The sequence below is a fragment of the Lactuca serriola genome, chromosome 2 (genome assembly GCF_051521515.1).
Source record: "Lactuca serriola cultivar US96UC23 chromosome 2, Lser_US96UC23_V15, whole genome shotgun sequence".
Classification (NCBI taxonomy): domain Eukaryota; kingdom Viridiplantae; phylum Streptophyta; class Magnoliopsida; order Asterales; family Asteraceae; genus Lactuca; species Lactuca serriola.
Window position 1 is genome coordinate 235,451,194 of NC_136409.1, and position 21,950 is coordinate 235,473,143.

Below are 21,950 nucleotides of genomic sequence, written 5' to 3' on the forward strand. Positions count from 1 at the left end.
TGTGTCATACATGTCCACAAAGTTTGGATTTTTATGGATCTTTAGGGTCCCAATAAGCTTATTGGTGAGTATGAACAAAGTTCTTAACGTATTTACGACTCAATCTATTAAGTTGTCAACATGCGGCAACTTCGGTATGGCGAAAGGGAAATCCGCGACTGTTTTTAGCATTAAACTACCATCATGTGGTGACCTTCTAATTTTACTTTGACCGTTGAATTTTTAACCTAGTTGAATTTTGGTCAAATGGCTAGTTTTAGAGTGTAGAATAAGGTTTAACCTTGAATGTTTCGGTAGGTGGGTTGTAACACTAGTTTCTCGATGGTATGAGCTGGAATTGATCCGATTTGAGTGTGAGGCGAGTTTTCTCACTATACTATGTAGGTTGCTAGATTTTCTTTGTGACATTTGCATGAAAGATGTGGTAGGATCACAACAATTGTATGAAAGACTGTGATGAATCACATCAGTTGTATGAAAGACCATGGTTGGATCATGACATGAAAGATTGCAGTTGGGATGTAGGAATGGAAGTAACTGTAAGACTATGGTTGTATCATAGCATTCACATGGGTTGAAATATACCCCCAGGCTAGGCCCACTGATATGTATTGTATGTGGTATTTTGGAAAACTAACTAAGCTTTGTGCTTACGGTTTTATGTTTAAATGTTTAATGTACTTCTGGTTCAAAGGGAATGTCCTAACCTGAACGCAGTGCTTCCCCTGGAGTTTTATTCTGCACTATATTTTTATGATTCATTCAGATGTTTTGAGGATGCTTTATACTTTGTTTGTCTTTTGAACAAATGATTGAATGTTTTGGATTGCTTAAAAATGAAGTTTTTACTTAGTATTTTTGGGACGTTACAAAATTATTACGAAAACAACTCATACCTAGAAAATGGGTGTGACAAGCAAAAAATCACTACAATGGTTTTACACACTTGATTCCTTCCTTTCTTTCACAATTTTGCATATAAGGTTATCGTCCAACATTATTGCTTCCTTTTTGCCCCCTCTTGCCATTAATAAAAGATATATTGTCTTTCAGCTTAAGCAACAATAGGACGATTAAAAATTTGGTAAACGTTTAAAATATAAAAAAGGGTACATGCTCAACATTGTCCCAATCAAAACTAATGTGCATATCAGAAATTGATATATAGATCGATGACATGTTTCCAATTAAAAGACATCAGAGAGAGGACATATCGATTTTGATGATAAATGTTGGAGTTTTTGGTGGGCTGTATTGATTATAGAAAATGGTGGTTGGAGGAGAAGATTTGATGGAAGCTTGTAAACATAGATGAGGAATTGATTTGAGGTGTATGTCTCAACGGATAACATGGGAAACTTAACTTTGAATAAATAGCACAAACTACCTTTAACTTTTAGAAACTACAAGTTTGATCCCCGAAAACAATAAACAACCTATATGGGAATATAGTTAGCACCAAACGTGACTGCCATATGACATGGTAACCTACCAACGAAGGTGTTACCTGCTAAATGACATATATAGAAAAAACATTGCACAATTTAGGCATCTACACATATAAATTTGTATTTACTATTTAGAGTAAAACTGTCATTTTATGGCAAGCTTACAGGTTTTTAATATCCCATAATTAATTTCTTGTTTTTTTGTGTGTTTTATGCAGAAAGTTTAATTATTTTGGAAAAAACTTCGATAAAGTCCCAAATATTTTTTTTATTGAACAGAAAAATGATATTATTCTGAGAAATCACATAATCTGTCATTTCCTGTTAAAATACAAAAAATGATTTTTTTTCGTTAATTTGAGCAACATAATAAATAATCGGGGACTTTTTGGTTAAAAAAAGATTTAGGACTTTATCATTTTTTTAAATAATTGGATTTTTCTACATATTTTATTTATTTATTTTTGTATATAATATAAAATATAGAATCAAGCATTTTAACCCTTAAATGTTTGGATAATGATAATATGTTATTGAAACATTTAGAACAAAAATCATACATACTTATAAAGCTAACATTTTTTCTTAAATTCCCCCCTTTTTAACTTCCTCAAACCACATTCATTTGAAACCCCATTTTTTAACTAATGCAACTCAAAAGTTTTCTTAATTATGATTTAACACTCAAAAGTTTTATAACTTAAATTATGTTTAATTAGCATTTAGTGAAAAGTTTACTATAAAAAGGTCAATCTTTTGGGAAGACATGCATACAAATCATATACAAATTTCAGAAAGAAAACAAACTTAAAGGTTTTTGTGTTGGGTTTAGGTCTTATGACCACTTTTGGAGATATGCTATTATATTAGAGATTTTAATTTTGTAAATTTGTTATACTAATTCGTTTTTTTATAATTTCTTCGTTTTTGTATTATTGTAATACAGTCGTTGTATATTGTGGTTTAATCGTTAATATATTGATCATATGTTATATAGGGTGATGTCGAAAATATTTAATTAATTATTTTAAATATGTTTTTTTTGTAATTGTACCGTTTCAAAAAGATAATTAGTTAAAACTCATACATATGTTATACTTTCCATCTCTCTCTCTCTCTCTCTCTCTATATATATATATATATATATATATATATATATATATATGTCAAAACATTTCAACCAAAATTCATTTAAAATCTAATATTTCAAATGCTTTTTAATAATGATTGTAAAATTTTCAACGTGTGTTACTTAATTGATTAATTAATAAAAATATTGATGTTTTGAAACTTCTAACTCTTAAACTTATATTATTTAATTTGTTAGTTAACTAAAATATTTTTCCTACATAAAGATAACATTTTTATGTTTGGTTACTCATATTTGTTTATGTAATTAGAAAAAAAAAATGTATATAGAATGACTACTTCAATTTCACATATGAATCGATACCACTAGAGAGGTATGTTGTCTTTAACTGGTGGTAGGAGATCCATAATTCCACATACCCTTTTTAATTATTTATATTAATGCTTAGTAATATCTATTTTATATTCCTATTCATCTTAATTTTTTAAGTAGAAAGTAAGGAAGAGGATTCTCGGCACACCCACATAAAGTCAAATGTACGCCTTGCAAAATATGTAATTAAAATTAAATATCATATTTACTAATCGACTTATTTTAAAACTCTTGATGACATTTATGTATAATGATATATTTTGTATGACTTCATTCTTAATTTCTTAATATTTGAAAGTTCATATATGAAACCTTGGATGTTTTGGTGTAATATAAATAGTATAATATAAAGTTTATTAGTTCAATATTGTTTATTAATAACTCATTCAAAACAACTTATTTTTTTATTTTATCCAAAAATATTATCGGACATAAAAAGAAGTAGATTATATTAATGTTATACAAAAACTTATAATATATATTGGATATTATAAAAGTAAAAGTAAAGTTTATAAGTTATGAACTATATTAGATAGTATCAAAATATAAGTTGATGAATTTTTATGTTATTTGATAATTCGGTTAATGCCGAAAACATGACTAAAAACATAAATTTCAACATATTTCTATTTTTTCCCCATAATTATTTAACCACTTAAATGCATTATTGCGCAACGTGCGAGGTTACGCCTAGTAACGATGATAATTAAATGATCATTAATATCTATATTCTAATAAATGAATATGTTTATTCTCTTATTGACAAATGTCATATTATTATAACTCTACGTTAATATTATATGTCACCTATCATGCCACTATCAACCTATTAATTATTAATTTTAAATTTCAAATTCTAATTACATTAAGTTAATAGTTGATTTTCCATTTTAATTTTTTTTTTCACTCTAATTATATTAAATTAATAACATTAGATTAAAAAATAAAATAAAATTAATACAGTTTATAAGGTCATATAACTTCACATATTTATTTAAATCAACGATTATAATTGTATATAACTTCAAAATTAATTTTAAGTAATAGTTTATTTAAAATAATTGAATAATAATTTTGATTTTTTAATATGAAAGTTTAATTATTTTTATAACCGTGGTTCTCAGGTTATAAATTAATCATCTATAATAAATGAAGATCAATTTTGACACATATCAATCTTTCATTAGTTTTGACACTTGTCATTTTATAATATTTTTGAAATAAACAATATTCGCATGTCAATTTATAATTTTTTTTTTAATTTTTAAAATTAAAAAGTCACATGATACTTATATATTTATAAATATAAAATATTAAATGTAATAAATATGATAATAATTGTAATTAATACGTTTCTTTTTTCTTTATTTTAAAATTTTATTTAAAAAATATTTAATGTTTATATTTTAATATTTAACATTTTTTTTAATAACACGTAAATAAATCCAAAATTGTTATAATTTCCGAATACAAATACTCAAATAGAGACTTGCAAATTTTGCAAGGTGTAGAATGATTCCATGATATAGAAGATTTAGCCACGACGAAAATACAAGACCTAGCAATTGGGTTTGTTATATAGGTTTTGACACGTATGAACACAACCTACTTCATAATCAATTTTGATTCGGTTTCCTTTTTCTCTTTGTGGCGTCAGAGCGTTTTTCTCAATTCCCTTGCTCCCCAAGCAATTTGGAGACACAAATTCTTCAATAAAAGCTGCGATCAAAAGGTAATCTTTTTCTTCTCGTAATCATAGTAAACATGATACTTAATTTGGTTAAAGATGAATATATGTATGGATTTCATTTCAGGATTAAGATCCTATTGGTCAAAGTTTTGAATTGAAGGGACATGGTAAAGAAGAACGAATCGATTCAGTATGAACACGATAATTTGTTTACGGACCCCGATCAATCTCCAGGGAATGCTATACATGAATATGAACTTGAGTTGATGTCTGAATCTTCAAGAATGACAGAACCCATTAAACCTCCGCCGCAACAGCCTATACCAACGAAGATGAATGAAAAATTAGGGCTTTGCGAAAGAGCTTTATCCGCCGCTGGCGCCGCCTTCCTCTCCGCCATTATTGTTAACCCTCTTGATGTGGCCAAAGTATGTAATTTCTCTGTTTCCCCCTTTTCCTCTGCACCACCTTTACTTTTCTCTTCATTTTTTTTTCAAGCCTCTTTGGTACCCTTTTCTTTACGTCTCGCACAAGGGTTTTGTTACAAAGCATACACCATCAATAATTTTTTTTTTTGAATTAATTTTTATAAAGGGTATCCAAATATTCAAGTTCAAAAGCAACTGTTTTTGACATACAAACTCAAGTTCAGATATCATTAATGCTCCCTTGAAAACTATGTATTACTTATTAATGTTGCTAATCTGTTGTTCATTCTTGTTAACTTCATATTGGGTGTTGATGACCATGGTAATGATTCTTCATTTTGTGTATGGTTGTGATCTGACAGACAAGGCTGCAAGCACAGGCTGCTGGTGTAGCATACTCACATCCAATGACTAATCTTACGAGTCGAATGGCTGTTTTTGGACCAAACATGGTATGGTTGCTTGTTAGAATGTTGTGCAATAATTATGATGTTGATAATCATGTAATTGTTTGTTTTAGATGTTTGCGGATCTAAGATGTTCTCCATCATGTACGCGCGCCGGAGTACATGGTACGGTGTCCATCTGTCCACCAGATTGCTTTGAGTACAAAGGAACACTTGATGTTTTCTATAAAATTATTCGACAGGTTGCTCATCTTCTTCCTTTTATATATATATATTCTGTAGTCCAGCAGTTTTCTAATTGTTGATCATTTTAAGATTTGTGAGTGTCTTTTCAGGAGGGATTTGCAAGATTATGGCGAGGCACCAATGCTGGTCTTGCATTGGCTATACCAACTGTAAGGCCCTGAACCTGATTTTTCTTTTTTCTTTTTCTTTTTCTTTGATTAATGAATGCTTAATGTTAATATATTGTTTGAACAGGTGGGAATCTATCTGCCTTGCTATGACATCTTCCGTAATTGGTTTGAAGAGTTTGCAGCTGAAAATGCTCCAGGCATGACACCATATGCCCCTTTACTGGCTGGATCATTGTCACGCTCATTGGCTTGCACTACCTGTTATCCTATAGAACTTGCTAGAACCCGTATGCAGGTTGTTATCAATAATACTACTTATATTTTTATCTTATCATCTAACTCTACTCACATTTTACTAATCTTTGATTTTTGTCACCACATAGGCATTTAAAGACTTCAACACTGGTAAAAAAGCTCCGGGAGTGTGGAAGATGTTACTGGATGTGAAGACAAATGGTAATTTAGATATAAAGTTATTGCACTCAAATTCAAGATTTTAATAATTGAGTTTATTTTTTTTGAGTGCAGTGCAAAGCTATCGCGCTCTTTGGACAGGTCTTGGAGCACAGCTGGCACGTGATGTGCCTTTTTCTGCAATTTGTTGGTCAACCCTTGAGCCAGTAAGAAGGCGGCTTCTGAGTGTGGTGGGTGAAGAAGCCAATGCCGCCAGCATGCTTGGAGTAAATTTCTCAGCAGGTTTTGTTGCAGGTAGCCTTGCTGCAGCCGCCACCTGTCCGCTTGATGTTGCAAAAACCAGAAGACAAATAGAGGTATGTATCATTTGTTGTATTTCCTTCTGAAAATAATTTTGGGTGAATTCTCATTTTTTACTTTTATGTTGACTTGTTATGACAGAAGGATCCTGTTAGAGCATTAAGGATGACAACAAGGCAGACTCTAATGGAGGTTTGGAGGTATGTGCGAACACAAAAACAGTTATATAACTTATTGCACTTTTGTGAATTATTAATTATATTTGTTTCATCAGGGATGGGGGAATGAGGGGACTATTTACAGGGGTGGGCCCACGTGTGGGGCGTGCAGGGCCTTCTGTTGGAATTGTGGTGTCGTTTTATGAAGTTGTCAAGTATGCTCTGCATCATCAACGTTCAACTTCTTGACTAACATGATCTCAAACTGTTCATTCTGTTAGACTTGATCTCCAGCTTGATGATGATGATGATGGAGGAGAAGAATAATACTCAATACATTATGTTGGCATGAAGATTAGCAGAGTTTTTGGTAGTCAGTAGTAGTTTTAGATGCTCTTCTCATTGCCTCATGAACACAACACTAATTTCCTTTTTTCTTTTAAGTTTTCTCTCTCCTCGAACAAAGTCAAGCTGTAGTTAAAATTTTGTATTTGATGCTGAACAATTTTGAACAGAATACAATATATATAATGATCAAATTACTAATCGTTGTGTTGTCGTTATAAAGTATGCCAGTTTCGTTTATTATTGCATTTACAAACTGAAACATGAAGTGGAAGATAGATCAGTCATTGTAAATGCACAACTATTCTTATAAAGTATGAGAGTCTTTTGTCTACTGATATTAAAAAAGAAAAAAAAAAATCTTCTTTACAATGTAAAATAGTAATAAATAATACAACATCCTTTTGACAATGTACGTCTGTCCATTCAATATGACCAAAATGTTGCATAATATAATCTCACATGATGCACCAACGCGAACACATCAATGGCTTATTGAGAGTGATATAGCTATCTGGGCGTAGGTCACGTACATGTCTGGGATTTTTTATTTTTTTATTTTTATTGAGCATTGCAATTATCACAACAATCTTTTTAAAAATTTATTATCAGTTTTTGTCTTTACCCTACAAAATATATACATGGTGAGCGTAAGTTCCATAATATGGAATAATTAATTATGCTCACAAAATTAAATCTTTCGTATTATGAATATCAAAAAGAAACTAACGAATCAATACAACGTAGATCTAAATACTCTCTACCATCTCATCATTCCCACCCTTCAAACCTCCAATTCAAGACGAAATATCTTTGACCATAAACTTGGCTTTCCAAGAAACACAATTCCATGCACAATACATCTTTCTTGATGAGCTCGTGTTTCTTAGGAATAAAAGGATGACGAATGGTGAAAAGAAACTCAAACTCAATGAATGAGGTACGTTAGCGCCAAAGCCACCACCATGAGCACGCAAGCGATCCCTTGATCAATCGTTAATCCTGTTTCATCACTGCATATACATATAGGCACACACATCAACTGATACAAACAATAATAGATATAAATAAAGATAAAGAGACAAACTGACACGGACCATCGACAGTTTGATCATCAAGCTCAGGGAATTGAGCCACGGATTCGGAGGTGAACCTTGGCCTTTGGTTTGGTGCCATTGTATGTGTCCTTAGCAACGCTAACGGTAGCCCTGCAAACGTCTCCGTGAGCAGAGTTACGTTTCGGGTGGTTTTGAAGAAGAGAAAAAGAAAAAGCCCGGAATTAAGATCAAAGTGAGGGTAAAAAAAACCAATAAAGGATATTGATGTATGGTGGTGAGAAGAGCAAGGGGAAGCAACACTTTGATGAGAAATAGTCAGCCTATTATTCGAAATATATCCCTACAACTTATCATAATATATGTAAAATGCCTAAAGTTTGATGGTATCCAAAACAAATTTCATGTTTTATCATCCAACATGTTAGAATAAAGGGAAGGTTCGTTGTGAACCACTCATAAGTCCGATTGATAATCGTTTTTCAGTTAAGAACCAATGATGATGGTAAAACATAGAATGTCAAAATTTGATTAATTTAATTAAGGAATGAGCATGTTTAAGTTTACATTTTATTTATTTTTGTTAAATTTAACATCCTCACACTATTTCTAGAACATCGTAATTTTATTTTATCTCAAATTGGTAATTTTCTCAAACTCGTAACATATGTTAAAGAAAAATATATTTTTTCTATAAATGATTCAAAATAAAAAATACATGATAACCTTTTATAAAATCTATTAGACCTAAGGTCGGTGGCGGAGCCATTGTTAAAGTAAAGAGGTAGCACAAAAAAAAAAAAAAAACAAATTCCGCATAATATACAAAAAGAAAAAAAATAATAAAAACCACAATTTCATTAGACATAACAAAGTGACAAAATAAACTATAAAATATATATTATATTTTAAAGTTCACCTCTTCGTTCTTTCATTTTTCAAAAACGAGTTTCATTTGCTTATGAAAGACTTCACTAATATATTGGTTTTTTCTCAATAGAAAATCACACTATTTAGTTTAAAAGTCTTTTATCTTATTATTATTATTATTATTATTATTATTATTATTATTATTTGTGTTCCAAGGGGCATAAACTCAAATATTACACGTGGATTTAGTCATTGTCATCGATTATAGAGGTTAAACATTTTAGGCCGACACTTAAATGACTGTCAGTGGTAGTGACAACGGTAGTGATGATGGTGAAAAATAATATCATATTAGAACTTATAATAAGTTATCCAAATTAGAAGTTATTTTTCTTTGTTTTCTGAAAAAATAAATCAAGAAAAACCTTTTATGTTTTTTTATCATTTGAAAAAAATAAATTGTCAGTTCTTAGAAAACCGTAAAAAACAAACACCACCTAACTCTTTAGTTATTCCTTGAAGTCATTTTGATTTATACCGGGAAAATGACTTACAATAGCTATCAATAACCCAAATTTTGCTCTTTGGGTCACTAAACTTTTAATTGTATCCAATAACCAAACAAACCTTTTATTTTGGTTTTAAAATACCATCGATTACAATTTTTATCGGTTAAAATGACAACGAATACCATCATTACCCATGCCACGTCTTACTAATAACCCATTGTAGTCATTTTTTCTCAAACCACAACTTCAATTACATAGATTTTTACCAATTAAAATGGCAAGATCACAAAACAATATAACATTGCTAATGACTATAAGTTGTGTGGGTGTTCATTGTCATTTTAATCAATAAAAATCATAATAGTTGGTATTTTACAACTAAAATAAAAACTTGGTTTCTTATTGGATATAATTAAAAGTTTAGTGACCTAAAGAACAAGTTTTATGTTATTGGTTGCCATTTTAAGTAATTTTCCTTTCTTTAATCTGCAATCTCACACTCAGCTCTCCTCATGTAGAAACTTTCACACTACCTTGGCTCTTGGCTCGATTCTTTCTTCTTCGCACATTGTCGCTGGTCGTCGCCGTTGATTACAACCTCTTCCGATCATCCTTCATCTTGACCCTGTGCAAGTAATATCCTAGACATTCCCTAAATCCCTCCCTCAATTCCTCCACCTCCACTCTTCTGTGAACTTAGCTTACTATGGTTTTGTTTAAGAACTTCTAATCTTCCAGTGAATTTTGTTTTAGAACTAAAATTATTTTAATTTAAGTCATTACGCACTACACCACATCCTTGTATCACACTCTCATTAACACATATACACTTAGGGCTGTAAACGAACCGAATGAACACGAATGATGGCTTGTTCATGTTTGTTCATTTAAGTTAGCTGAACAAATGAACGAAAACGAACAGATAAACGAACGATTTTTCTTATTCATGTCCGTTCGTTTAACAAATTACATTATTGATGTTCGTTCGTTCATGTTCGTGAACATGCTAAACGAACGAACATAAACAAACATAATTGAACATATAATATAGTAATGTAATCAAACACAATTAAGCATATATTAACATAAAAGAAACCTATATGAACGAACAAAAACGAACGTTCACGAACATAACTGAACAAATGAAACAATTGTTCATGTTCATTCATTTATTAAACTAATGAGAATTTGTGTTCCTGTTCGTTCATTTATTAAAAAACGAACATACACGAACTTTCCGCTGAACGCTTCACGAACAGTTCGTAGAATGTTCAGTTCATTTGCTTCGTTTACTGCTTTTTCTTGATAGTTCTTAGAAAAAAAACATATTAAAAGGATTTTGTCAACTAATGTCATATGTTTTTAATTGGAATAAACATAAATTTATGATGAGTTTATTGATTAAAATTAGTGATGTAAACAACATTGTGTTGTGGTTTAAGGTCAATGAAATTAATGATAAAAAATAGTGATGAATTATGATAACTATTAATGGAATTATTACAAGTTAGGGTTAACACATTTGATATGATGTCTTAGAAGATGTTTCTAAAAAAATAGGTTTTCATTGACATATACTAACTATATTAAAAAAAACAAATGAAATTACTGTTTAAAAATAAATTATATAGAATGAAAATCATAATGTTACATATCAAAGTAGGTGTTTGTAACACTCCTAACACTTTGCCACACAAGATTGTTAACATTTAATCTTAGCATTTCCTAGGGAGTGGTAACACTCATACAACTTTATTTTTTTTTTTTAAATTTCTTTTCATAATTTAATTTAATCATTTTATTTTAATATACAAATATTAAACACATTTTATTATTTTAAACCACACACATTTTTGCAATCCAAATCCTCTCCCAATAAATACCCTATTTTTTTTTCTCGAGAAATTAAACATCCTCCTACTTTTTGTTCCTAAAAATCATCATACCAAATGAAATAGTGACATGTGTAACATTTAATGTTCATTTAATGATATTTTAATATACTAATATGATACATGTTATCATTTAATAGGGTAGGAGGAATTGCAGGAAAAAAAATAGAAGGATATTTAATTTCTCTTTTCTTTATCATTAGATCACTAACAAACGGGTATGAGTTCAAGAAAGGAAACAGTTAGGGGTGTATGAAGATCAATTACCCCCCTTTGAACTTTTCATTAAATCCTCTCCAGATTCTTGAAATCGACCTACCTCTTTCTCCTCTTTCCCTATCTTCCCAAATCTTTTATGAAATTTTTGTGTTTTCGTTCATAAATGGGTTTCTTATTTCATGAATCGACAAGTTTATTGAAGTGGGTGTGTGAAGAGCATACACTCATCTTCAATTAGCTTTTAAATTTTTAGGGTTTGATTTGATTTCACCAGGATTGAGAATAAAAGGTTGTCTTTGTTATCGACATCGAGAGATTTTGGATCATGTATCTTGTTCTTGGTGTTTGGGGCAACTTTTCTTTTCGTCTTCTTGTCCGAAATTGTTGGTAATTTCTTCAACATTTATCTTTTTGCCGTCCAGTCCAACCATTTCCAACCAATCACAGTGCTTTGCTCTCTTCTCGCCAAAACTTCAACGACTGCCCGATAGCAAACCCCTTAGCGAGTGTTAAGGGATGGTGTTTCAAGTTGGCTAGTGAGCGTAGCGAGGCCGGTGTCAATCTCCACTCCGTTTAGCCTAACTTCTAAGGCTGGAGGGAGTGACCTCGCCACCCCTCTCGCCAACAGCCTCGTCAAGAGACGCTACACCACTCCTTAATATTCGCTATGAAGCTCATTAGCAGGAGTTCTAGCGAGAGGAAAGAGAAAGAAATGGAGCAATATGATTGGCAAATGAATTTTTTTTCCATGAAATTGAAATTTACAAGTTAAAAAAAAAATATTATCAATTTGCTCGTGGATGACACAGATTTCACAATTTGGCAGTTTTGGTCCTTCGATTTTAGCTTTATGACAGATTCGACTCCAACTTAACTTCTTTTACAACATAAATTTCTAGAATTGGCATAAAACCCCTGCAAAATTTTGTTGTAATTTTTTTAATTTAATATGAAATGTTGTGTTTAATTGTTTGTGGTTTAAAAAAAGTTACTTAAAAAATATAATTTAATTAATTTTGAAAAATAAAATTGGTGTGTTAGGATTTAGGTGTTAAAGATAAAAAAGATGATGTAGCACCCAAAAAAAGTGACGTGACAACATATTACGAGGGTTATGGTTTGTTTCGAGTACCCCAGTCTTGCTAAGGTAATCTGAATCCAGTTTGCCTTTCTTGTTATCTGCTCTTATCGTTTTCTAGGTTTAGCTTCATTTGGGAAAAAAATGTCTTGCTAAGGTACTCCAACTCTTCGATAAAAGGCCTACCATTTACGAACATAACTTCTCTCTCATATACAGTAGGTTATAATAACTTTAAAGATCAGGGTTTTAATCCTGGGACGTTTGTAGTGTTTTGACGTAATCTTCATTTAGTCATAGTCAAGTCAGCAATTAACGTTTTAAGAAACCTTAGGGAATGGCTGTTAAGTGGCAAATTAGCTAGTTATGACGAGGGATATTACAAAACACAAAACATAAGATAAAGAAATGAAGTTCTCCGGGATCGTGGGCAACCACCGCTATCTCCATCGCCTCCATAAGTCTTTAATTGCAGCTGGAAACAGGACACTTGTAAATGATATAGGGTTCAAGCACAAGTTCTCAGGATTGATATCAGAAGAAGAGTCAGAACTGAAAGAATTCAATGATTATCTGGATAATCTAAAGAACCATGAAAAATCCGGTGTTCCAAAAGGGGCTGGAACCGACTCCGATGATGGTTTTGATCTGGGAAGGATGAAACGGCTAATGCAATCGCTTGGAAACCCTCAATCTAAATTTAAGGTTTGTGTTCTCTTTTAACATTGATTCGGGTCAAATATCTGAAACTTGAAGTTATGATCATTAATTATACAGGCCGTTCACATTGCTGGGACCAAAGGAAAAGGTTCAACTGCTGCATTTCTGTCCAATATTTTACGCGCTCAAGGCTATTCTGTAGGTTGCTACACCAGGTATTATTACTTTTTGTTAATCACATTAGTTTAGTACATGATTACAAATGATGTTAAGCCACAAGACATGATCACAGTCCACATATCAAGACCATTAGGGAACGCATAACATTAGGAAGGCTGGGTGATCCGGTATCAGCCAAGACAGTAAATTCCTTGTTTCAAAGGATAAAACTTGTTCTTGATCAGGCTGTGCAGCTTGAAAAGGGGCACCTTAGTCATTTCGAGGTACGACAAATTAATCACAAATTTGCTGATTGCTAGTCTGAATTGAATGCTTAACTCATGATATTTAGGTTCTCACTGCTGTGGCCTTCAATCTATTTGCTGAAGAGAATGTTGACATTGCAGTTATTGAGGTTCATTTCATCTCTAGACTAAACTAGATTTCACCAGAAAATGGCACATTTGCTAATGCTTTGCCCTTGCCCTTTTAATGAAGGCTGGATTAGGTGGTGCACGCGATGCGACTAATATAATCTCAGGTTCAGATGTTGCAGTTTCCATTATCACAACAATTGGTGAAGAACATGTGGCTGCATTAGGGGGCTCTTTGGAAACTATCACAGTTGCAAAATCAGGCATAATTAAACATGGACGCCCAGTTAGGTGGTTTCTAAGTGGGGCCATATCTTCTTCATCTGGCGATAAGCATAAAAGTTTTTTATAAATTTTTTTTCAGGTGGTTCTAGGCGGGCCCTACCTTCCACACATCGAGCTCATTCTTCGCAATAAAGCATCTTCATGTTGTTCTCCAGTAATCTCCGCATCTGATCCTGGAAACACAAGTGTGATTAAAGGGATTACCAATGTCTCTGGTATTCCTTTCCAAGTATCTGATATCATACTTCACATTAACAGAGACTTACAACTGGTGTGTAATGTGATGTGATGTGAATGCCCTTTTCGGTTATGAATGTATCACTTTATCCGTCTCCTTTATTCATTCAGTAATGAAATGTTGTAAATTTATGTAGTGTTTTGAGGCGTATGATGTAAAATTGCGTTTGCTGGGATGGCATCAACTTCAAAATGCTGCAACCGCCACATGTGCAGCACTCTGTCTTCGTGATCAAGGTGCTGCCTGCATTTGTTTGAAAGAGTTGTTGTTATAAATAAATATATATTTTAATTTTGTAATTTGTGGAATTCCATTTTCCATTTTCCAGGATGGAGAATATCAGATGGATCCATTCGTAGTGGTCTAGAAATTACACACTTACTGGGAAGAAGCCAATTTTTAACATCCGAAGAAATAGAGGCGTTAGGACTACCTGGTGCTACCATACTACTGGATGGAGGTTCAACTTCAAATGTGAATGTTTTTTTTTTCTATGAATTGAAAAGAAAAAAGAAAGTTTGATTAATTGATTCATTCCAGCACATACCAAGGAATCTGCCAAGGCTTTGGCTGACATGATTCAGATAACATCTCCGGAAGCAGCTTTGGTTTTTGTGGTTGCTATGGCAAGCGACAAAGACCATCAGGCATTTGCAACAGAATTACTTGCAGGTGCATGTGCTAGTTCTTTCATACTTGACCAAATATGAAACTTGTAAGCAATATATGTAACATGATGGAAGTATGAATGTGATAAATATCGAAAATACCCCTCAGAGATAAACTTGTAAGTAACATTGATAACTCTTATTTTGTTGTTGTTGTTGTTGCAGTGAGGCGACCGGTTGCGGTATTGTTGACGGAAGTTAGCATTGCTGGAGACCGGTACAGGAGTGCTTCTTTGTCCTTGTTAAGAGACGCTTGGATGGAGGCGTGTAATGATTTGGGTATTAAAATTTATGAAGAAGAAGAAGATAGGCTGAAAAAACACAATGATGGTAATGCTATGTTACTGTTGAATGGTGGTTCGTTGATGGAGTCGTTGAGGGTTGGCGATGAGATCATTCAATCGAGAAGCCGGGATACAGCAGCAGCAGCAGGTGTTTTAGTGGTTACCGGATCCCTGCATATTGTTTCTTCGGTTTTATGCTCCCTCTGAACTCGGTTTCTTGGAGGTTCTTTCAACTTGTTTTCGTGTATTTAAAGATTGTTCAATGTTCCAAATATCAAATGTTCTTCAGGGATCGTCCCATTCAGCTTCAAAATGGTTCAATGGAGTTTCGTTTGACACTTCCAACTTGTTAAGATTAATTACAGATTCATATTTAGGAAATTTTCAGAATACTCCTTATATTATTATTTGATTAACAACAAATGTTCAGAAAAGTCTCGTATTGTTGCTTCATTATCTGTAACCTTACTTTATTTGTAACGTTCTAAAATTTAAAACCAAAAATTTCATTTTTATATTAACAAAACCATCAACCAAACATGTTAATAAAAACCATAAAGGAAAATCATCCAAAATACATCAGAGTTAAATGAGGCGAAAATCATGGTGTGTGTAATGTGATAATCCCGAGCTCTTCTCCTTCGATCCGGAAGCACCTGAAACACAAACTGAAAACCATAAGCATGAAACTTAACGAGTTTCCCAAAATACCGCATACCATACATATCTGCCCGCTTAAGGCTGTGTCAGGTCTATTTCACCTCCGAGTCTATTCCAACTCATGTGTCGGCCCAAGACCGTACCAGGTCTATTTCACCACCGATTCTATTTCAACTCATATGTTAGCACAAGGCTGTACCGGATCTATTTCACCCCACATACATATAACAAACATGCACACATGCATACATACATATAACAAGAGTCGCAACGACTACAAGCACATACAATCCTAGTGTCCTACAATGAGCAAACTCACCTCAGTCTGCTGTCAATCAAACGAATGCTCGGGCTGTTGAACCGGGGAGTCCTCGCACTAACCAATCAAATAAAACCCCAATTAATAACTAGGCCATAAACCATATCCGAGAATCTAATTCATTAGTCCCAATACCCAGAGTAAAAGACCAGTTTACCCTTACCTAACTTGGCTTAATAACCGAGGCCCAAATCCAATGGAACTAAATCCCAATAGTGATCCAATTCCTAAAGGACACCCCAAAGCCACCTATGGGCCTAACTACAAAAGGCCCCAAAGCCTATCAATGGCCTAAAGTAAAAAAACTAGTGGCCCAACAAGGTCCAAAAACTGTGAGATTCACTCGTTTCGATTCCAAAAACTCGTTCCCGACTCAGACAACTCAGCAAGGGATGGGTTTCACCTCCTCACGTCATGAGACCTCATGTATCACGTCATGAGAACGGTCTGAAGCCAAAACCAACGTTTCAACATTCTTAATCCATTCAACCTTTAATTTCGACTCTTACAGAAGCTTAAGGGGACCCTAATGGTCCATAAAAAATACTTGCTTTATGGAAATGCATGCACCATGCATGTCCCTACACCATTTTAGGTCAAAAGTAAAAATATGGCCTCAAATTCTCATGCAAGCCTCTAATACTTCACCAACTTCCAGATCTGAATGAAATAAGACTCAAAAGACCATTTGAATCCATAAAGTTGCTAACTTTATGGATCTCCTTCACTCCAACTAGCTACAACTTAAAGAAATGGGACCAAAAGCCTAGATCTAACGATGAAATGAAATGAAGTTTAGGTCTTGGCACTTACAAATGGTCCAACAAGAAAAGAGCTGATGATAATGATGCTTCCGTGCAACTTCCACCACAATGATACTTCTTTCTCTTCTTTCCTCTTCTTCAAGCAAACAAAGCAATAAGAATTATCAAGGATTTCAAAGAGGGTCGAAATCAGGTTTCAGGAGGCTTAAAGGGTGAGAGAGGCTGAGGATGTGCAATCCTAGCCTCTCATTCCTTTAAATACCCGAAATATTAGGGTTTTGAGTCATCAGGTCGTCCTCACGTCGTGAGACTCCAAAAGATGCCATCAATTGGTCAACTAACACTCACGACGTGGCCATCATATCTCACGTCATGACCCCTTAATAAACTAAAAATTTAAGAAATTAAATACCTACAGGATCTGGATGTTACATTATTATCTCTATGACATACATTCTTGTTTTGCTATAATAAGTGCATATTTGATCTACATGTTTAGCAAAGTTTTGGAGGTCTAGTTTTTTTTACATAAAGTGAATTTGGCAATGTTTTCTTGCAGGGTTTAGCTCCTCATTTTCACCCATCATCTATTTTTGGTCTATTAAAAATAAAGAAATGAAGATTTTACTCATTTTTATCTTTTATTATCTATTTACTTGCCAATTATTAAGAGTGAGCCCCACCTACATTTCACTGCATTTTATTAGGGTCCTCCTATATGCACAAATTCTTTCGTGTATTACATCGAAATTAGTAAACTAATATTATAAAATTTTTAAATACAATCATACGACATGGTGCTACTGACCATCAAATTCTATATTTTACTTTTTTCCCTTTTTATTTGGACTGATTTTCAAAAAATACGTACTTAATGTTTTTATTTTATATTTAGTCTCTTTTCATTTTAGTAATTTTGAAATAATTAACAAATAAAAGTTGTATATTAACATAAGAAATCACAATCTATTACATACGCTAAAAAAATACATTAATATTATAAATTTATTTTTTTATTGAATTAGTATGCGTTCAACTAGATTTGTTTGACGATTTGTTAAATATAAATGGAGTTATATTCTTTAGGCAAGCTCACTATAATAGTAAAATGCAAACTCCAATAACAAAAGTTATAGACAAAACCAATGAACATGAATGTAATTTTGTTTATATATGTTCGATTATGTTTTAACCAAACAAATGAATGAAAACAACTGAATTGATGAACGTTTAGTTCGTTTATAATCATATTTATAGCTATACAGAAAAAAACCCATTATATTATTTAAAACATAATATCCGTTTTCCTAATTAGTGGTAAAACAAATTATATAATTTATTATTGCTAGTTTTTTAACAAAGAAAGCAATTAAATTTTTTCCTATTATTTAGTATGCTTTCGATTCTGCATTTCCCACTATATCGGTTATTTTCGATTCTCTGTCCGGTTCGTCCAGGGTCCGAGCCGATGCTCACTTCCAGAATTGTAAATTCGTTAAATTTTAAAAAATAAAATATAACTAATATCAGAACAAAGTTATGAAGCATCGCTAATATCATAACAAAATAGTTTAATATTATGGTGGATGGTGGTGGCGATGGCAATGGCGGTGGTAGTGTTTGTAGGTGGTAAATGTGTTGATGACAATGATAGATGTGGTGGTGGTGGTTGGTAGCGGTGGTGGTGGTTGCTGGCAGATGGGAGGTGATGGATTTATATATGAATATACTTATATTTATTATCACATATAAATATTACCAACCCCCCATCGTGTGTATATGACATAACGTTTTTTGAAAAAAAAAATTATTGGCTAAGAATGATTTCTATTTTCATAATCTTTTTGTTTCAATTGAATTTACATTTTTTCTTTCTCTCTCTCTCTCTCTCTCTCTCTCTCTATATATATATATATATATATATATATATATATATACATCTTTCTCTCTTTCTCTCTCTCTCAGTGGCGGACCTTAGTGGTGCCCCAGGGGTCCCGGACCACTGCTCCGACGCCTGCACATAGTGTAATTTTTTTTAATGTTTTTTCTATTGGGTGCACCGGCTTAAAACATGAGTAACACTACTAATATAGATTTATTTGGAAATTTTTTTTAGTGCCACCCCCTACAAAAATGTTCTGCGTCCGTAACCAAGGAACCAAGAAACCAATCTTTTTTTCAACTTTTAGAACTTATTTTTTATAAAAAAAAACTAAAAATACAGAAATTCATAACTTTTTATCCTTTTTCCAATGATATAAATTCGATTTTTTTACGTCAAATTCACAATGTAAATCTTCGAAAATTCACAACGTGAATCCGGATTCACACGGTGAATCCGAAAAATATTTTTCACATTCACAATGTTAATATATGAATTTAGATATTTTTAGATTTTTTTTTCGATAAAGAATAAGCTCTAAAAATAAAAAAAAGATTTGGTTCCTTGAAGAACCCATAATTATGGTTCTCTATTGAACTTTTCCATATATATATATATATATATATATATATATATATATATATATATATATATATATATATATATATATATATATATATATAAACTAAAATTTTAAAAAGAATAAAGTTTGATTTCAAATCTATATAAATATAAGGGGCGTTTTATGTAAATTGAAAATTAATATCTTCCAATTTTAAATAAAGACAAATTTATTTTAATAGATTAAAAATAGTTAAATTTGCTGAGTGACATATATCAACTCAGCGACATGGTGAAGACACTAGGTGGCGGTGGTGGATAGTCGTCGGAGGTAGGTGACGACGATGTTGTACAGTTGCTGGAGGTAGGTGGCAGCGAGGTTGTACAGTCATTGGAGGTAGGTGGTGGTTGTAGATAGTAAACCTTTACAACTTCTATTTCGTGAGAATTACAGTTTATGTCATTCCGTGTTTTGACAAGAATTTCCCTTAATTAGTTGGTTCTTAGGTTCTTAATCTTTTTTTGTTCTCATTTGAACCTTTACCTATATATATATATATATATATATATATATATATATATATATATATATATATATATATATATATATATATATATATATGCTAATAAAAGAGTAGCTCTTTTGCCATGTGTCACCATATTAGCCATTTTAATTAATATGTTGCCACTTGTCAATCTATTAGTTTTCCATTTTAAATTTATTAGACCTCCTCATTAAAAGAGTAGCTCTTTTGCCATGTGTCACCATATTATACATTTTAATTAATGTGTTGCCACTTGTCAATCTATTAGTTTTCCATTTTAAATTTATTAGACATCCTCATTAATGTGATTCTATTTTAAATTTTAAATTTTAAATTTTAAATTATTATTTTCATTAATTTACAAATAAAAAATATCTAATATATATTAAAAATTAATTTTATATATTTATTTGAATCAATGATTATAATTTCACATAACTAATAAAAAATATCTCTTAAATTAATAATTTATTTAAACTTATTAATAATTTTGAGTTTTTACTATAAAAATTTGATTAATTTTATAACTGTGGTTCTCACGGGTTATAAACTAGTATATATATATATATATATATATATATATATATATATATATATCATCTTACCCTAATAAATAAAAATGTTATTGTCACCTGTCATTCTCTCATTCAATTAGCTACATGTTATTTTGTCATAATTTTGAGATATATTTATTTTCCACTTGTCATTTATTTCATTATTCATTTTCAATATATCATTAAATTAGTTTCTATAAATTAAACCTACTATAATAACTATTAATTTCAAATTTGAAATTTCAATTTTAATTTCAAATAAATTTACACTTTAAACCTTTGTATTTAACATTTTGTTATAATAACTGGTTTAGTACACGGGTCTAACAATTAAACATATAACTTTAATTAATTTATTTTTTGCATGTTTTTTTTTCTCATAATTTTCACTTATTTCATATTTCAAATTCAAATAAACTTTTCATTTAATCGCTCTTATTTAACATTATGTTTTTATCAACCCGTATAATATACGGGTCTCACAACTAGTATATATATATATATATATATATATATATATATATATATATATATATATATATATAAACTAAAATTTTAAAAAGAATAAAGTTTGATTTCAAATCTATATAAATATAAGGGGCGTTTAATGTAAATTGAAAATTAATATCTTCCAATTTTAAATAAAGACAAATTTATTTTAATAGATTAAAAATAGTTAAATTTGCTGAGTGACATATATCAACTCAATCAACTATTCGTGTATTTGGAAATCAAGTCGTGTGTTTAGAATTACCCATTTTAGATTACTAAGCATGTCACATCTCATTTGCTCTTAATATCCTCGCACTTCACTAGAAATAGACGTACGGATATAATATACCTAACATCCTTTAAATCTGTATGTTTTATTTCTTTGCCTTCAGCTAGCTTGTACATTCCATAACTCATTTTTTTTTATATAATCTCCTATACATCAGACATGTACCTTTCTTTCTCCCTACCTCTATTCATCAACACTAGACTCTCTCTCTCTCTCTCTCTCTCTCTCTCTCTATATATATATATATATATATATATATATATATATATATATATATATATATATATATATATATATATATATATATATATAATCTGTATGTTTTATTTCTTTGCCTTCAGCTAGCTTGTACATTCCATAACTCATTTTTTTTTATATAATCTCCTATACATCAGACATGTACCTTTCTTTCTCCCTACCTCTATTCATCAACACTAGACACACTCTCTCTCTCTCTCTCTCTCTCTCTCTCTCTATATATATATATATATATATATATATATATATATATATATATATATATATATATATATATATATATATATATAATCTGTATGTTTTATTTCTTTGCCTTCAGCTAGCTTG

At 31.4% G+C, this 21,950-nt stretch overlaps 2 protein-coding genes across 3 annotated transcripts; both read left to right on the top strand.

Annotated features, from left to right (window-relative positions):
* The first annotated feature begins 4,504 nt into the window (after nucleotides 1-4,504).
* On the top strand, nucleotides 4,505-7,209 carry LOC145088915 (mitochondrial carrier protein MTM1-like). The gene is made up of 10 exons (XM_079027393.1): nucleotides 4,505-4,642; nucleotides 4,725-5,028; nucleotides 5,391-5,480; nucleotides 5,549-5,677; nucleotides 5,771-5,830; nucleotides 5,916-6,086; nucleotides 6,175-6,247; nucleotides 6,320-6,561; nucleotides 6,647-6,705; nucleotides 6,780-7,209. Exons 2-10 carry the CDS (start codon nucleotides 4,765-4,767, stop codon nucleotides 6,910-6,912), a joined length of 1,221 nt encoding a protein of 406 aa, XP_078883519.1. The 5' UTR covers nucleotides 4,505-4,642; nucleotides 4,725-4,764; the 3' UTR covers nucleotides 6,913-7,209.
* Nucleotides 7,210-12,661: 5,452 nt separating this feature from the next.
* GLA1 (Folylpolyglutamate synthetase family protein) lies at nucleotides 12,662-15,733 on the top strand. Of its 2 annotated transcripts, none has more exons than XM_079027395.1 (10): nucleotides 12,662-13,336; nucleotides 13,409-13,506; nucleotides 13,584-13,734; nucleotides 13,803-13,865; nucleotides 13,949-14,110; nucleotides 14,189-14,380; nucleotides 14,484-14,583; nucleotides 14,676-14,807; nucleotides 14,888-15,062; nucleotides 15,181-15,409. In XM_079027395.1, exons 1-9 carry the CDS (start codon nucleotides 13,040-13,042, stop codon nucleotides 15,055-15,057), a joined length of 1,365 nt encoding a protein of 454 aa, XP_078883521.1. In that variant the 5' UTR covers nucleotides 12,662-13,039; the 3' UTR covers nucleotides 15,058-15,062; nucleotides 15,181-15,409. The 2 variants fall into 2 exon arrangements, with proteins under 2 accessions (XP_078883521.1, XP_078883520.1); XM_079027394.1 differs by having other exon boundaries at nucleotides 12,663-13,336; nucleotides 14,888-15,019; nucleotides 15,181-15,733.
* The last annotated feature ends 6,217 nt before the right edge of the window (nucleotides 15,734-21,950 follow it).

Excerpts from the sequence above, each read along its gene's own strand:
- LOC145088915 (XM_079027393.1), top strand. The coding sequence starts at position 4,765 with ATGGTAAAGAAGAACGAATCGATTCAGTATGAACACGATAATTTGTTT. Across the intron at positions 5,481-5,548 it reads CTGTTTTTGGACCAAACATG|ATGTTTGCGGATCTAAGATG; the intron begins GTATGGTTGCTT and ends TGTTTGTTTTAG. Across the intron at positions 6,248-6,319 it reads ACTGGATGTGAAGACAAATG|TGCAAAGCTATCGCGCTCTT; the intron begins GTAATTTAGATA and ends TTTTGAGTGCAG.
- GLA1 (XM_079027394.1), top strand. The coding sequence starts at position 13,040 with ATGAAGTTCTCCGGGATCGTGGGCAACCACCGCTATCTCCATCGCCTC. Across the intron at positions 13,866-13,948 it reads TTGACATTGCAGTTATTGAG|GCTGGATTAGGTGGTGCACG; the intron begins GTTCATTTCATC and ends CTTTTAATGAAG. Across the intron at positions 14,584-14,675 it reads ACTCTGTCTTCGTGATCAAG|GATGGAGAATATCAGATGGA; the intron begins GTGCTGCCTGCA and ends TCCATTTTCCAG.